The 19,104-nt window shown below is 38.0% G+C and overlaps 1 protein-coding gene across 1 annotated transcript in view; it reads left to right on the forward strand.

Annotated features, from left to right (window-relative positions):
- LOC150084433 (uncharacterized) overlaps nucleotides 1–19,104 on the forward strand; it is a 242,229-nt gene that overhangs the window by 116,282 nt on the left and 106,843 nt on the right. Inside the window, exon 7 of the mRNA XM_090376229.1 lies at nucleotides 3,267–3,473. Within this exon, the coding sequence (XP_090232355.1) occupies nucleotides 3,267–3,473 (207 nt within the window). The remainder of the gene's footprint in view (nucleotides 1–3,266; nucleotides 3,474–19,104) is intronic.

Here is a 19,104-nt window from a genome sequence, read left to right on the forward strand (position 1 = left end):
TTTCCTGGATATTGACTGGAATTTGTGGGTTGGTCACTCACACACTAGCAAGGCTTTTGTGGACTTATTGGATGACTGTTTTCTACATCAGCAAGTTCGGAAGGCAACTAGAGGGAGTAATACTCTTGATCTGATTATCAGTAGTGATTCTTCGTGCATTAAGAATCTGCAGATAAAGAAACCACTAAGTGGGAGTGATCACAGTGTGCTGAAGTGGGATTTACTCAAAGAGGTAACTACCATCAGGGGTAAAGGGAAGGGTTTTTGCTTTCGTAAAGGCGACTACAGAGGTCTGAGATGTTGTTATTTGGTTTTTAGGAGCATTAGCAACTAAGGCCATATTGCTCTGTGGATATGCGGTGGTCATTCCCTGACCTTTCTGCATCCTCCGTATTTGGTGGTGACGGGTTCGAACCCCGGTCTAATCAAGAAGCGTGTGCTGCGCACTGCTGCTCCTTCCCACCTGGCTACGGAGGCGCATGTCTGAGATGTATTTAAATTCTATACGGTAGGACCAACTAATGATGTTACCAACAGCAAATTCAAAGTGGGAAGCATTCAAAGAATTAATCTTGGGAGCTACTAGGCTTTACATACCAACTAAGAAATATTGTTCAAGGTTTAGGCCTAAATGGATGTCAGATGAACTGAGACATGTGGCAGAGAAGAAAAATGCATGGAATACATATAAATTAATGGGTGACATAGAATCCTAAGATAGATATAGGCTGATCTGCAACCAAGTCACAAAGGAGGTTAGGCAGGCAAAGGCAAATAAGAAATCTTTGGCAAAGGATGAAGAGAAAAACAGCAAAGAGTTCTGTTCTTTATGTATGTAAACTCTAGAAGGAAGGGGATGGATCAGATTGCTCCACTGGATTTCGATGGTTCAACTGTTGATGAGCCTGCTCAGGTGGCTAACAAACTGAGTATTTTGCATCTACGTTCACACACGAGGAGTTATTCAGGGAGGGGAATGCCAGAGGTGAATTAAACTCTGGCAGTGGGCTAGATGATTTTGTAATAACTGAGGGCAAAGTGGAGGAGAAATTGTTGAAGATATACATAAGAAAGGCACCCGGGATGGATGTGATCTATCTAGTTATATTAAAGGAGGCAGCAAAGGAAGTAAGCAAACCTTTAGACGTAATCATGAGAGCTTCCTTGGACTCAGGGGAGGTACCTATGGACAGGAGATGTGCAAATGTCGATCAGGGAAATTAATCGAGGAACTGATTGAAGAAGCACTGCAAGATCATCTAGACAAGACTTCAGTTATAGCTTGGACACAGCATGGTTTTGTTAAGGGAAAGTCTTGCCTGACTAGTTTGATTGGATACTATGATGTGGTCACAAAGCAACTGGATGCAGGGTATAACTTTGATATCATATATTTGGATCTTAGAAAGGCTTTTGATACTGTTGCACATGGAAAACTGCTGCACAAATTGGAGCAATGTGGCACTGGAGGCAAATTGCTGCTGGGGATAAAGGGATGGTTGAGTGGGAGAAGACAGAGTGGTAATTAATAGACACTGCTCTTCATGGACTAATGTTATTAGTGGAGATCCCTCAGGGTTCAGTGTTGGTCCATTGTTGTTTTCTGTATTTATAAATGATATTGATGATGGTATATCAGGCTTAATATTCAAGTTTACGGACAATGCGAAGGTCGGCAGGGTTGTTAATGACACTAATGACAGTACGCTGCAGCAACAGGATCTAAAAAAGTTGAGATGGGCTGAGAGGTGGCAAATGAAGTTTAACCTTGACAAATGTAAAATACTACATATGGGAAGCAGTAACAGAGTAATGTATCAACTGTGTGGTACTACACTGAGAGTGGTAGAGAATGAAAAGGACCTTGGGGTAATTGTGCAGGCAGATATGAAGTTTTCTGAGCAGTGCAGATGGTCTGCAAGAGTAGCTCATGGTGTCTTGTCAATAATATACAGGAATTTTTCTAGCAGGGATAAGGAGGTGATTATCCCCTTATATAAGGCGATGGTCAGGCCACACCTTGAGTACAATACAGGTCTGGAACCACAATCTGAAAGTCATGACTTTTATGCACAGACTGAGAGCTTATATGGTATATAAGCTCTCGGTCTGGTATATGGTGTATTATTATTAGCTATATGGTGCAAGGAAGCCTGAGGCTTATGCTGCATCAGACAAAAAAAAAACAAAAAAAATCCGAGAGAGAGAGAGAGAGAGAGAGAGTAGGGAATCGCCAAGAAAGAGAAGAATGATGATATTCAGCTCAGGACCCTGGGTGTGCCAAGCCCATACACACCAGATGTTGAGCCCCTGGGGCTATGGATGATTGGGTTTTCAAACACTGAAAAAATAACTGTTACAGACAATATACTGATGCCTTATACCAATGATTCCCAAGCTTTTATCACTAAGTTACACTTTAAGTTAAAAGACTAGTATTAATGGCAAACCGAAATAGTGATTGCCATCAAACTCAATGGAATTTTTCCTAATCTTGCAGCATACTTGAAAAGGTTTAAGGCACACCAGTTGTAAACCACTGCCTTATACTGTTAATTACTGTGGTGCTAAACAGTGCTAGCACCTTTATTTCATATTTTTTAGTCATATGTTAATAAAAAAAATTAGGTAAGTTTTAGTTTCACATATGTTGTTCCTTGATAGTTGCATTGTATATAAATTATTTTATTTGAGGTTAAAATTGAATTTACAAACTTGATATTTGGAAGTTTGCTTGTATAGATTTTTTTTTTTTTTTTTGTGGTTTCATTTATTAGGATAAAGTTGTTTTATATTATCTGCAGGTAATTAGTTCCCAGTATCAGCAAAACAGTTGTTTTGCTTATAGAAATTGGCAACTTTTAAAATTATGGTCATATGACTTATTTCCCTTCTACCATAACCAGTTAAGTTTTTCATTTGTTTCACTTTGTGTTGCTCAAGTCTTTCTTTTTGTTGACAGTATGTTTGTAGGTGTAGACTTGTAACACTCAGTTAATATAAATGCAGTAACTCACAGCCACACTGGGCTTTTTACAGCAGTATAGTTTTATTCATTAAAGTTTAGAATCACATGATTTGATTAGTCTAGAAATTGTCTTCTGTAAAAAAAATATTTATTTCAGTTAATAATGTTGCTTCGAAAAAGTAACAGAAATCAGTGTTTTAAAATGAAGTATTATGAATATTTAAAAATACCACTTTTGAAAGATTGTCTTCTTTTCATGTATAAAACTTAACTAAAATATTTCTTTTGTGTCTTTTAGAATCAAACAAAGAACTAATAGAAGAATATGCTGCTAAGATAGGTTGTAAGCCACTGTACTTACGACATTCCATTGATGGTTATTATATTGCTCGATTAAAGATTGGAGGTAGTACTTATACTAGCTATCCAGAAGAGATCCATAGTGTTAAAGAAGCAGAGGAAGTAGTTGCATCTCAGGTTGTTGAAAAACTTGGTCTTAACCAAGGTAAAGAGACAGGCATTCGGTCTTTCAGTAGAAATGTTATTTGGGATGGATATTCGCTAATTATTAATATTAATTGCTATTAGACAGATATATCTTAGCTCTCAATGTAAGTTAGGAGCTAATTTACATCAGTGTCCCTAATTAAAAAGAAAGTTCCATTGATAGTTCTGTTAATTGAAATTTGAAGCAAATAATACGCATGAAGTATTTAGAAAATCTGCAGACTTGAAATCTGCATGGCAGTTCGTAGGAATGCTTTTATAAAGTTGTAATTTGATTTATGTGTGAATGTGAAGCCAGAAAGTGACATTTAAGTGACATGGAAAGAATTTTCCCTCAAAGTTCTTGCTGCTTGCCTTATTTTATAGTAACCAAACCATATTTTTGGCTACTGAATTCCATTTTATAAAATCCTAGAAATACTGTTGTAGGCAAAGAGTGACTATATTTCAGTATATAGTATTCTAATTTATGGTATTAATTATTAATTTAATTCACTACAATCTGGGGTATATCCTGTGAATCTCTTTTACACACACACACACACACACACACACACACACACACACACACACACACACACACACACACACACACACGTGTGCGCGCCCTGCATTTATACTGTTAACTTTTTATATATGTTATTTTTATATTAATAACAATCTTAATGTATTTATTTATTCATGACACTTCAAGCCATTAATAAATAGTCATAGAATAGAACCAGCATTAAAGGGGGGGGAGAAGTCTAACTAGAAAAAAGACATAACAGCCATTATGCCTCCACTCATCAGCATTCCTATTTCCTTTCCCAATATTCATGCATTTTTGTAGTTTTGGATAAGTTTACTTCCAGATTTTAGTCAATAGTTTCCTCTCTCAAACACTGATATAATGTTTTTTATTGATGTGGACTTCAAAGCTGTCATTAGGCTGCTCTGCATGGAGAATATCAATTATGTAGTCAGAATGTCGCATACACTCAGTTGTAGTGTCTTGTAGACACCATAGTGGTGTAAATTTATTTTCTTTTAAAAATATTTTTAAAAACTACATTTATTTATTTTTAAAAATATTTTTCATAAATGCAACTTTGCTGAGGGTTGATTTCTTTTCTGTATTGTTTTTTTTTCCAAATGTAACGGGTATTATATGCTACTGTTGGCTCGCATTTTATAGTTGGAGCAAGTGTCATTTATTTTTTAATTCATTGTTCTTTGTTATATAATGTCCTATAAATCATTAATTAAATAATATAATATTGGACAATACTTTGCTTATGAACTGTTGCATTACTTGAAATATAAACACTGGTTACAGATAATGAAAGAAAGAAATATATAGTATTAGTAAAGCCAAAAGATGCAAATATGCTTTTGCATGCATCGGATAATGCATGCACATACACTTGGGTAGGAAAATTGTGGCCTCTTTTTCATACTTGCCTAAGCATACTTAAACTGTGATATTATTTTAATAACATAGTCAATAAAAGCTTACTTTCTAGGGTTTCATGTAACACTCCCATTTCTTTACCATCACTTCACTGAAGTGATGGTAAAGAAATGCCACATCTGAGTGCTGTGTGAAATATGCCAGAAGATTTGCAGGTGGAATTGATTGAGCTCTCAGGAGATATTTTGAAGTCTGTTTTAAGGACCCCATCGAAATATGGATGGTTTTGAACATCCATGATTTCCTCAACATGCTTGTCATTTACTCTTGCTTTGGCACAATCTATTGTTAGATTCACATCAATAGGTCAAGATTATTGTGATTGTGGGCACATCTTGATTATCAGGATGAGCCTGTGATCACAAATGACAAACCACTCATCTAGAATAGCAATTGAAGCTGAACACAATGTTGAAACCAAACATTTTCAGTTCGGAACAACAAATTGTTTGGATCTTCTTCTGTTTTAAATTTTGCTAAATGTGAATACTGCACTTTTTTTTTTCTTTTTATTTAAAAGTGAATAAACTGTTTATACATTCTCAGTTTTTTTTTAAAATATTGGTAATATAAATATCCAAAAAAACTGCCTTAGTCTACACAACCTATATCTCTTATCTGTCATGCTTTTCATACTAGCAGAAGGTACCAATTCAGTTGTAACTTAACTTTGACTACTCAGGAAGGCAGTTTATTGTAGTGTATTGTTGTCCAACTCAATAGTTTCTTCAGTACCTGTATTTAATCACCTGGCTTTTTTTCTCTGATTTCAGTGTGATAATTCAGCTATCATTCAGTTTGTTACCCCCCCCTCTCAGTCAGTGCCTTGTATTTAATCACCTGGATTTTTTCTCTGATTTCAGTGTGATAATTCAGCTATCATTCACTTTGTTACCCCCTGTCAGTGCCTTGTCGTCCTCAGTCACATTCCTCCTGAAAGTGGCTAGTTTTCAAGCACTGTAATGCATATATTTGTAGTCTCTCCTCGTGTGGATGCACCTTTACTATTCTAATCAGGCAGATTTACCCCCCCTCCCCTTTGGACCATTCCAAGAAACTCAGTGTTTTTGCATAAATTTGGCCTCTAAACATGAATCCAATATTTCAAATGTGGTGTCGGCATTGATTTTCATGACAGATCTATAACCTCCTTAGATGCAAAAAGGTACAGTAAAATTGATAAGACATTGCAAGTTTTATTATCTATAATTTATTACCAACTTTTATGTCTGACTGTCAGAACACCTAAGTTTCTTAAATTGTTTAAGCTCTTCTCACTTAAATAGTATAAGTTTTTTTTTTTTCCCTACATTTCCTCTAAATGTAGAACTTTACATTTAGCAGCATTAAAACTTAACTGACATTTCTCCAACCATTCACGAATCTATCAAAATCGTTTTGAACAAGTTTAGTCTGACTGCCATCATTAATCACCTTCATGATCATTGTTATCTGCTAAATTAAACATCTCCATTATTTCCTTCATTATTTGTAAAAGAATAAGAGAAGTTTACCTCAATATGATACATAGAACACTATGTATCATATTGAGGTAAAGCTGACAATTCTTTTTGACTGCATGTCGTGATCACAGGAATGAATTATTAAGTATATGATACTCTCCAGAAATTAAAACGAAAACAATTAAAAAAATAAAATCTTACATTACAGTAAGAAATAATTAACAATAATTAAAAATCAATTTAATGCAGTTAAAAATTAAGTAAAAATTTAATTTATCAAAGAAAATGCAAAACTATTTCCCTTCCTGAAGCTGACAATGCTTTTCGACCATATGTCGTGATCACAGGAATGAAAATTACCGAATAGGGGTGAGCATGGAACTTAAATAGGGATTATTTGTCTTCGCACATGTGCATAAAGGACCACGAGTCGGAGATTAGATATGGCCGGTGAACATTAACAGAATTGTCATTAATTTAATTTCGACTGTTTCTGCAATTAAGTCTCTTATAATTATTTTGGATAAAGTATTTTGGCCTCATTAAATAAAAAGTATGTTTTTCGTGTTTTTCATTAACGGTTGGAGGCTAATTCTGATGCTGCTGAACGAGAAGCATGAACGCATGTTGATTAACACGAAAATTCTGAGCAAACTGCATAGAACCCTGATAAGACGAGTCGCAATCTCCGCAAGAAATGTTGTATACTAGGTCATTTATTAGTGTTGCGAACGAGGAGAGGACTGAGCGATTGTTCAGTATAATGTGTAATTTCTGTATTGGCCTGACTTCAATTTTAAATTCGGTATCTTTAAAGAATCTGTTAAGTTGTTTGTGCCGCTGTTCAACATATGGGACAGAAATAAAGTATTTTTTGATATTACTATTGTTGATTGGTGTATTTTTTGTATTCTATCTTTAGCTTGTACCCTAATTCTGTCTATTGTAGCAAGTGGGTAACCCTTGTTTACCTACTGTAATGTAAGGTTTTTGGTTTTTTTTTTAATTGTTTTCATTTTAATTTCTGGAGAGTATCATACAGAAGTGTTCTACGTATCATTTTGAGGTAAACTTCTCTTATTCTTTTACAAATATTGATATCAACGTAGAATGTATTGAGCATTATAGCTCAGGTTCATACTATTATATTATTCAAGAAGATGAAAAATAAGAGCAACTTGACAGGATAACTTCAAGTTTCCAGAAATAGGTTGGAAATGTGAACTTTACAAAATGGATATTGACTATCAGACTACTAAACTATTTGATTTCACTTCTGTAATAAGTATAAACTAGAGCGAATTATTGCCATGAATAAAGGAATGGTTGAGTAGAAGACAATGTGATTACACTGGTCAAAAAGGTTTTGCTAACATGGATGAAAGTAAGCATTTTTTTTGTTAATTTGTATGTGTTGATCATGAATATGACAGTAAAAAGTTTATCATGTCACATTTTTTAGAAAAATGCAAAAACAGTTTTAAAAAAAAATACTAAAATAGCTTCAAAATCAACAAAATCGTCCAACGTCACACACTGTATCTTCCCAGGCGAATTTATTGAAACAAAAGAGCCATCTCTGTGTTGTTTAATGGTACAGGCACTCCTCTACTTATGTACAAATGACTTATGTACAACTTGCAGACATGTAGTAGTGGCATGTGATGCAAGAAAGCAAGTGTATTGTGCAGCATCAGCCAAAAAAAAAAAAAAAAAAAAAAAAAAAAAATTTACAAAACAAATCCCTCTAAATGTTTGTCCAGTTCCTCCTTAAATTTATTTAACCTATCAACTTCCACAACGATTGATGGAAGTTTGTTGCAGCAATTAACCACCTGCTGGCTAAAGGCAAATTTCCGCACATCTATTCTACATCTGTCTTTCCTCAATTTGAATTTATGCCCCCTTAGGTTCGTAATCTGAACAAGTGGAAGAATCCCATCAGAATTCAGCGTGCCCAACCCATTCAAGGCCTTAACACTTCAATCAGATTACCTTGCAGGTGCCTAGTCTCCAGCCACTGCAATTTGCAGAACTTAAGCTTCTATTGGTAAGTGGATCCTTTCATTCCCCTCACCAATCTTGTTACCCTTGTCTCTACACACTCAAGCAAATCTACATTCTTCCTACAATGAGGCCTCCAGACCTGTATGCAGTACTCAATGTGTTGGCTGACCATTGCCTTATACAGCGGGACAATCACCTCCTTTTCCCAGCTAGCAAAATTCCTATATATCATTGACAAAACCTGATGACCTGTCCCGGCAGCCTGTCTGCATTGCTCAGAAAACTTCATATCTGACTGCACAATTACTCCCAGGTCTCTTCCATTTTCTACCACCTTCGGTGTAGTACCACACAGTTGGTACGTTTCTCTGGGGTTACTTATACCCATATGCAGTACTTTGCATTTGTTAAGGTTAAACTTCAGTTGCCACTTCTCAGCCCATCTGCCCAAATTTTCTAGATCCTGTTGCAGTAGCACACTGCCATTACTGTCATTAACAACCTTGCCAACCTTTGAATCATCTGCAAACTTTGACGCTAAGCCTGATATACTTTCAATATCATTGATAAATATGCAAAACAGTGGATCCAACACCGAACCCTGTGGGATGCCACTAATAACATTAGTCCACGAAGAGCAACACCAATTGATTACCACACTCTGTCTTCTCCCACTCAACCACCTTTTATCCATTGTAGCAACTTACTCTCAATACCATTCTGCTCCAATTTGTATAGTAGTCTTCCATGTGCAACAGTGTCAATAGCTTTCTTGAAACCCAAGTATATGATATCAAAATATTTTTGTATCCAGTTCCTTTGTAACCACATAATAATAACAACCAATGAAATTTGTCAGACAAGACTTTCTCTTAAACTCATGTTGTGTCTGAATTATTGCTGCAGTCTTGTCTAGATGATCCTGCAATGCATCTTTAATCAGTGACTCCATTATTTTACCCGGAACAGAAGTTAAACTAACTGGTCTGTAATTAATTGTCACCCTTCGATCCCCCTTTGTGAATAGGGGATACATTTGTATCCCCAAATGTAAACCCGTAGCGCCGGGTATACAGACCCATATCCCCGGGGCTACAGGTTTGCTTACTTCCTTTGCCACCTCCTTTAATATAACTGGATAGATCCCATCCGCCCCAGGTGCCTTTCTTATGTTAACTTCAATTTCTCCTCCACTTTGCTCTCAGTTATTGTAAAATCATTAAGCACCTTGCTACAATTTGATAACCTTCTGGCATTTTCTAACCTTAACTCCATGTGTGAATGTAGATGCAAAATAGTCAGTTTGTTTGCTACCTGAGCAGGATCATCAACAATCGAACCACCGATATCAAGTGGACCAATTAGATTCATTCCCTTCCTTTTAGAGTTTATATAAGTAAAGAAATCCTTGCTGTTTTTCTTAGCATCCTTTGCCAAAGATTTCTTGTAATCTGCCTTTGCCTGCCTAACCTCCTTTGTGACTTGATTACAGACTAGCTTATATCTGCCATAGGCGTCTGTGTTGCCTGATAATTTATATGCGTCCCATGCATTTTTATTCTCTGTCATGAGTCATTTTTGCCTCCATAGCCAGGTGGGCAGGGGCAGCAGTGCATAGCACAGGCTTCTTGATTAGACCGGGGTTTGAGCCCGTGCCCACCAAATACGGAAGATGCGGAAAGGTCAGGGAATGACCACCGCATATCCCCCCCCCCCCGGAGCAGTATGGCCTTAGTTGCTAATGCTGCTAAAAACCAAATAACAAACAAACGAGTCTCGTTATTTCATTTGATAACCACTTAGGCCTAAACCCTGAACAGTATTTCTTAATAGGTATGAAACTTTTAGTAGCTTCCATGATTAATTCCTTAAATGCTTCCCATTTAATTTGCTGTTGGTAACATCATCAGTTGATCCTACTGTACAGAATTTAAAAACTGTGAGACCACTATACTCACTTTTATGTAAGCAAGCCTCTTTGCGAGAGGCTTAAGTTCTGCAAATTGCAGCAGCTTGAGACTAGGCACCTGCAAGTTGATCCGATTGAGGTGTATAAGGCCTTGAATGGGTTGAACACGCTGAATTCTGATGGGATTCTTCCACTTGTTCAGATTACGAACCTGAGGGGACATAAATTCAAATTGAGGAAAGACAGATGTAGAATAGATGTGTGGAAATTTGCCTTTAGCCAGCGGTTGGTTAATTGCTGGAACAAACTTCCATCTCTTGTTGTGGAAGTTGATAGGTTAAATAAATTTAAGGAGGAATTGGATAAACATTTAGAGGGAATTGTTTTGTATTTTTTTTTTGTTTTTTTTTTAGGCTGATGCTGCATAAGCTTATACACTTGCTTTCTTGCATCACATGCCACTACCACTACCCCTTCTCCCTTCCTACCCTGGCTGTCCTTTCTGTACACATTGTACTCCCCAAATTCCAATTCTGCACTGCTTATATCTGTGACACCATGTCTCTGATATCCCAACAATATCTGCCTTTGATGTCTTGATCAGCACTTCAAATTCATCAAGTTTATTTACTATACTTCTAGCATTAGTGTACATGCAAGTATACGTTCACCTGTTCTTACTGTTAGTTACCCTAACACAGCTCATGTATTTACTTGTTCCATGATGACTACTAGCAGCTGTTGAAGTCCCCAGCAACTTCCTCTCTAGGCTGCTGTTCATTGTAATAGAAGCAGTGCAAGAATCACTTTTGCCTCTGTCTGTGGCTACCATTAATCTTTTAGTCTGTGGCTACCATTAATCTTTTAGTCTGTGAATCCTCCCAATCTAGCAGTTTTCCGACCCACGTAACACTGTTTCGATAGCATTGTAGTCAAGTACACTGTTTCGATAGCAAAGTGAAACTTAATGATTTGGTTAGGGATTTTTAATCTTTCAAAGCAACAGGCTGAGCTATTAGGATCTAGGTCGCAACAGTGGAATTGGCTGGCAAAACCATGAGAATTTCTGTATTTAGAAACCGAAATGAAAAGTTTGCAGATTATTATCAAATGGAAAATTCTCTTTGTGTCTGCAAAGGTGTAAACGGATTGATGGATGAAGTAGGGTTTGAACAAAATCCTGAAGAATGGAGATTATTCATTGATTCTAAACTCAGTTAAAATGCAATTTTGCTGCACAATGGTAATATCAAACTATTGGTTCTAGTGGCTTATTCAGTGGCTATGAAAGAAACCTATGATAGCATGTCATTGCTATTAAATGCCTTAAACTATAAGAAATATTGTTTGAAAGTTTGTGGTGAGTTTAAAGTAATCACTTTGTTGCTTGGGCTATGGGGTGGTTTTACTAAGTATTGTTGTTTCCTGTGTTTATGGGATATTCATGCAGTAGAACATAATTATATTGTGAAGAAATAATCCATTAGAGAAGAATGTTTCCAGGAAACTCAACATCAAATGCACACCTTTGGCAAAACCTGAAATGGTGCTTCTCCTGCCTTTGCACATTAAGTTTGGGTCTCATGAAAAATTTTCTAAAAGCTCTGGACAAAAATAGTGAAGATTGAGTACTTAAAAAGCCAGTTTCCAAAAATTAGCGATGCAAAGTTGGAGCTGTTGTTATCAGGTTTTTAGGAAATAATAAAAAGTAGAGAACTATAAAGAGTTGATAGAAGAATTGTTGCATAACTCTCAAAAGTTAAGATGTCGAATGTCGCTGAAGATACACCACCTACATTCACACCTGGACTTCTTTCGGGTCAGCTTGGGATCTGTCAGTGATGAGCAGGGGGAATGATTCCACCAAGATATCCATACTTTGGAGCAGAGATATCAATGATGATGGGATCCAGCAATGATGGGTGACTATTGCCGTTTTCTGATAAGGAAGGACCATTCTGCTCATAAGAGTAAAAAATAAATGTAAGTAGTAAGATTTCGTATTTTTGCCTCTACTTTTATCGGTTAATTGCTTACTTAAATCCAAATAGGCGTTTATAAAGTTTAAATGTTAAGTTTTACTGGTCATCATTTCTATTTCAAGAAATTAATTTACAACAAAAATTGTAGTCAAGTACGTTTAGATAAGTAAAAATTTACAATTTTTGGAAATAAGGAGCACGAAGCCATAACATGAAAATGTGATATGTTACGAACTTTCTACTTTCAATTTTGTTTTCCACACATGATTTAATGAAAACCAGTTGATTTCATTCATGTTATCGAAAAAGTTTTTAAAATTGTTGGCTAGTGTTAATGGACACTGCTCTTCGTTAATTAATGTTATTAATTCACGAAACAATGCAGCCATTGTTTTTGTATATAGTGGTAGGGAATTCAAATTTTTAATTGAGGTACCTAGATAGCTCTAACGCATAATTATATAGAGATAGCGTAGTATTGACATTTAATTAATTTAATTTATTGATCTTATTAATTTAAAATTGCATGCCCCAAACGAGAGCAGCAAAGCAACGAGTACAAAGTGGCAGGAGTGCCTCGGGGGAGAACTGGGGGGGGGGCGATTCTATATGAGAGTTTGGAGGACAGGGTGGATGCCCTCGAAAGATCTAAATTGAGGGGCCTATCAAACTCTCACCTGCCCACATCAACACAAGAGCTTGCACTTGGTCATCAAGCAACACAGTGGCAACCCCCAAGGCAGAATGCGCTGGTCCCACACCAACTAGTAGTTGTTGGTGACTATTGTCAGGGAAATGGGTAACATGCTTTGTAAAAAGGATAGGTGGAACAGGATTAGGGTATGTCTGCCAGGGGCATAGGTTGATGACGTTGTAGAGCGGATATCATCTTTTAAGGGCACAAAAGATGATATAGTTGTACACGTTGGCACTAATGATATTAAGAGTAGGAGACCGGCAGAATTACTTAACAAGTATAGGTCACTGTTGAACAAAAGCCGAGAATTAGGGTTGAATTTGAAAGTGTCTGCAATTCTGCCCAGACACGATAGGAGGGAGTATATGAGAGCCTTGTCAATCAATTTGGCCCTGGACAGATTGTGCAAGGCTCAAGGGATAGAATTTTTTTCAGCCTGGTCTGTACTTGTTACCAGGAGAGACTGCTTCTACAGGGATGGGATACACTTAAATAGAAAGGGTGCAAGAATATTTGCTGATGCTATTGAGGCAGTGTTAGGTGGGTCGGAAAACTGATAGCTTGGGCGGATACAAGGACTAATAGTTTAACAGTAGGCAGAGGTGAAGGTGATTCTTGCACAACTTCTATTAGAATAAGTAGCGACCTGGAGCGAGGGGTGTTGGGGGTTTCGGGAACAGATGGCAGTCATCCTGAAATAGGTTGGTATATGGGATGTGTTAGGGTGAATAGGAATAGGAGCATGTATGCTTACATGTATACCAGTGCTAGAAGTATAGTAAATAAATTTGATGAATTTGAAGTGTTGGTCAAGACATCAAAGGCGGATATTGTTGGGATAGCAGGGACGTGGTGTCACACAGATATAAGGAATGCAGAACTGGAATTTGGGGAGTACAATGTACAGAAAGGATAGAAAGGGAGGTGTTATGCTGGTAATTAAGAAAAACAATCAAAAGAAGTGCACTCAGTTGATATAGTTGAACAGTGCACTGTTGAGTCAGTTTGGTGTGACATAAGCACTGCAAAAGCAAAAATAAGAGTAGGAGTGTGTTATAGGCCTAATGACTCGAATGAGTACAATGAAAAATTATACAGAGAAATAGTGGGCCAGTAAATCAGAATGTCTTATAATGGGGGATTTTAACTTCCCAGATATTGACTGGAACTTGTGGGTTGGTCACTCACACACTAGTCAGACTTTTGTGGATTTATTGGATGATTGTTTCCTGCAGCAGCATGTTCGAGAGGCAACCAGAGACAGTAATACTCTTGATCTGGTTATCAGCAGTGATCATTCGTGTAATAAGAATTTGCAGATAAAGGAACCACTAGGTGGCAGTGATCACAGTGTACTGATGTGGGATTTACTTAAAGATATAATTACCATCAGGGGTAAAGGAAAGGGTTTTGGCTTCCGTAAAGGTGAGTACAGTGGGATAAACTGACGATATTACCAACAGTAAATTCTAAGTGGGAAGCATTCAAGGAATTAATCGTGGATGCTACTAAAAGTTTCATACCTATTAAGAAATATTGTTCAAGGTTTAGGCCTAAATGGTTATCTAATGAACTAATGAGGCTCGTAACAGGGAAGAAAAATGCATGGGATGCATATAAACTATCAAGCGACTCAGAAGCCTATGGCGGATATAAGCTGGTCTGTAATCGGATCAGAAAGGAGGTTAGGCAGGCTAAGGCAGGTTACGAGAAATCCTTGGCAAAAGGTGCTAAGAAAAACAGCAAGGATTTCTTTACTTATATAAACTCTAAAAGGAAGGGGATGAATCTGATTGGTCCACTTGAAATCAATGGTTTGACTGTTGATGATCCTACTCAGATAGCAAACAAACTGAATGAGTATTTTGCATCTACATTCACACATGAGGAATTATTAAGATTTGAAAATGGCAGAAGTTTATCAAATTGTAGTAGGATACTTAATGATTTTGTAATAACTGAGAGCAAAGTGGAGGAGAAATTGTTGAAGGTAAACATATGAAAAGCACCTGGGGGTGGATGGGATCTATCCAGTTATATTAAAGGAGGTGGCAAAGCAACTAAGCAAACCCTTATCTGTAATTATGAGAGCATTCTTGCACTCAGGGGAGGTTCCCACGGACTGGAGATGTGCAAATGTATCCCCAATTTAAAAAGGGGGATCGAAGGGTGACACAAGTAATTACAGACCAGTTAGTTTAACTTCTGTTCCGGGTAAAATAATAGTCACTGGTTAAAGATGCATTGCAGGATCATCTAGACACGGCTCCAGCAATAATTCAGACACAGCATGGGGTTGTTAAGGGAAAGTCTTGTCTGACAAATTTGATAGGATATTATGATGTGGTTACAAAGGAACTGGATGCAGAAAAATAATTTTGATATCATATATTTGTATTTCAGGAAAGCTTTCGACACTGTTGTGCATGAAAAACTATTGTACAAATTGGAGCAGAATGGTATTAAGGGTAAGTTGCTACAATGAATAAAAGGAATGTTAAGTGGGAGAAGACAGAGGGTGGTAATCAATGGGTGCTGCTCTTCGTGGAGTCCCACAGGGTTTTGTGTTGAGTCCACTGTTGTTTTGTATATTTATCAATGATATTGATGAAGGTATATCAGGCTTAATGTCGAAGTGTGCAGATGATACAAAGGTTGGCAGGGTTGTTAATGACAGTAATGGTAGTGTGCTACTGCAATGGGATCTAGATAATTTGGGCAGATGGGCTAAGAAGTGGCAACTGAAGTTTAACCTTGACAAATGCAAAGTACTGCATATGGGTAGAAGTAACCCCAGAGAAACGTACCAACTGTGTGGTACTACACTTAAGGTGGTAGAAAATGAAAAAGACCTGAGAGTAATTGTGCAGTCAGATATGAAGTTTTCTGAGCAATGCAGACAGGCTGCCAGGGCAGGTCATGCGGTTTTGTCAATGATATAGGAATTTTGCTAGCAGGGAAAAGGAGGTGATTATCTATCTGTATAAGGCCATGGTCAAGCAACGCCTTGAGTACTGTGTACAGGTCTAGAGGCCTCATTTTAGGAAGGATGTAGACTTACTTGAGCGTGTACAGAGAAGGGCAACAAGATTGGTGAGGGGAATGAAGGGATCATCTTACCAAGAGAGGCTTAAGTTCTGCAAATTGCAGTGGCTGGAGACTAGGCACTTGTGCAATCATCTGATTGAGGTGTATAAGGCCTTGAATGGGTTGAGCATGCTGAATTAGCATTAGCATTAGTAGAGGCATTTGATGCAAGAAAGCAAGCTTATGCAGCATCAGCCAAAAAAAAAAAAAAAAAACCCACTTCCACTTCACTACTCTGTTCGTTCAAAATACCTGTCCAGCTGAGCCTTAAACTTATTTAGGCTATCAACCTCCACCACAAGGGATGGAAGTCTGTTCCACCAACCAACCACCCGCTGGCTAAAGGCAAATTTCCGCACGTCTATCCTACATCTGTCTTTCCTCAATTTGAATTTATGCCCTCTCAGGTGATTTTTCTGAGCTAGAGGAAGAATCCCATCAGCATTGAGCATGCTTAAACCATTCAAGGCTTTATACACCTCTATCAGATCACCTCGCTGGTACCTAGTCTCCAGACACTGTAATTTGCAAAACTTAAGCCTTTCTTCGCAAGAGCACCCCTTTGTTCCATTCACTAATCTTGTTGCCCTTCTCTGTACTCGTTCCAGCAGCTCTACATCCTTCTTGAAATGAGGCCTCCAGACCTGTATACAGTACTCTAGGTGTGGCCTGACCATTGCCTTATACAATGGAATAATCACCTCCTTATCCCTGCTGGAAAAATTCCTGTATATCATTGACAATACTCCATGAGCTACTCTTGCAGCCCGTCTGCACTGCTCAGAGAACTTCATATCTGCCTGCACAACCACCCCCAAGTCCCTTTCATTCTCTACCACTGTCAGTGTAGTACCACAGAGTTGATACGTTGCTCTGGGGTTGCTGTTTCCCATGTGTAGTACTTTACATTTGTCAATGTTAAACTTCATTTGCCACCTCTCAGCTCAACCTTTCCAGATCCTTTTGCAGCAGTATAGTGTCAGTAGTGTCCTTGACAACCCTGCCAACCTTTGTATCATCTGCAAACTTGGACATTAAGCTTGATATCCCATCATCAATATCATTTATAAATACAGAAAACAATAATGGACCCAACACTGAGCCCTGAGCGACTCCACTAATAACATTAGTCCACGATGAGCAGTGTCCATTGATTACCACTCTGTCTTCTCCCTCTCAACCACCCCTTTATCCATAGCAGCAATTTGCCTCCAATGTCACACTGCTCCAATTTATGTAGCAGTCTTCCATGTGCAACAGTATCAAAAGCCTTTCTAAGATCCAAGTATATAATATCAAAGTTATTCCCTGCATCCAGTTCTTTTGTGACTGCATCATAGTATCCAATCAAGTTGGTCAGGCAAGACTTCCCCTTAACAAAACCATGCTGTGTCTGAGCTATAACTGAAGTCTTGTCTAAATGATCCTGCAGTGCTTCTTTAACCAGTGCCTCCATTAATTTTCCTGGAACAGAAGTTAGGCTCACAGGTCTATAATTACTTGTGTCAGCCTTTGATCCTCCTTTGTGAATTGGGGTCACATTTGCACATTTCCAGTCTATGGGTACCTCCCCTGAGTCCAAGGAAGCTCTCATAATTATGGCTAAGGGTTTGCTTACTTCCTTTGCTGCCTCCTTAAATATAACTGGATAGATCCCATCCACCCATCTATTCTACATCTCTACTGTACGAATTGGAAGACTACTGTACAAATTGGAGCAGAATGGTATTAAGGGTAAGTTGCTACAATGGATAAAAGGATGGTTATGTGGGAGAAGACAGAGGGTGGTAATCAATGGGTGCTGCTCTTCGTGGACTAATGTTATTAGTGGAGTCCCACAGGGTTCGGTGTTGGGTCCACTGTTGTTTTGTGTATTTATCAATGATATTGATGAAGGTATATCAGGCTGAATGTCGAAGTTTGCAGATGACACAAAGGTTGGCAGGGTTGTTAATGACAGTAATGGCAGTGTGCTACTGCAACAGGATCTAGATAATTTGGGCAGATGGGCTAAGAAGTGGCAACTGAAGTTCAACCTTGACAAATGCAAAGTACTGGATATGGGTAGAAGTAACCCCAGAGAAACGTACCAACTGTGTGGTACTACACTTAAGGTGGTAGAAAATGAAAAAGACCTGGGAGTAATTGTGCAGTCAGATATGAAGTTTTCTGAGCAGTACAGACAGGCTGCTAGGGCGGGTCATGGGGTTTTGTCAATGATATATAGGAATTTTGCTAGCAGGGAAAAGGAGGTGATTGTCCCTCTGTATAAGGCAATGGTCAGGCCACGCCTTGAGTACTGCATACAGGTCTGGAGGCCTGATTTTTTAGGAAGGATGTAGATTTGCTTGAGCGTGTACAGAGAAGAGCAACACGATTGGTGAGGGGAATGAAGGGATTCTCTTACCAAGAGAGGCTTAAGTTCTGCAAATTGCAGTGGCTGGAGACCAGGCACCTGCGCGATGATCTGATTGAGGTCTATAAGGCCTTGAATGGGTTGAGCACACTGAATTCTGATGGGATCCTTCCACTTGTTCAGATTACCAACCTACGGGGACATAAGTTCAAATTAAGAAAGGATAGATGTAGAATAGATGTGCGGAAATTTGCCTTTAGCCAGCGGGTGGTTAATTGCTGGAACAAACTTCCATCTGTCGTTGTGGAAGTTGATAGGTTAAATAAATTTAAGGAGGAACTGGACAGGCATTTGGAGGGAATGGTGTGATTTTTTTTTTTTTTTTGGCTGATGCTGCATAAGCTCCTACACTTGCTTTCTTGCATCATGTGCCACTACTACTACCCCGGGTGCCTTTCTTGTGTTTATCTTCAACAGTTTCTCCTCCACTTTACTCTCAGTTATTTCAAGATTCTGTAGCTTACTGCTAGAGTTGAATACACCTCTTGCATTCCCCTTGCTGAATAACTCCTCATGTGTAAATGTCGATGCAAAATATTCATTTAGTTTGTTAGCTACTTGAGCAGGATCATCAACACTTGACCCATCAATATCAAGTGGACCAATCTGATTCAT

This window comes from Mastigoproctus giganteus, chromosome 6, assembly GCF_048544385.1.
Source record: "Mastigoproctus giganteus isolate SK-2022 chromosome 6, ASM4854438v1, whole genome shotgun sequence".
Classification (NCBI taxonomy): domain Eukaryota; kingdom Metazoa; phylum Arthropoda; class Arachnida; order Uropygi; family Thelyphonidae; genus Mastigoproctus; species Mastigoproctus giganteus.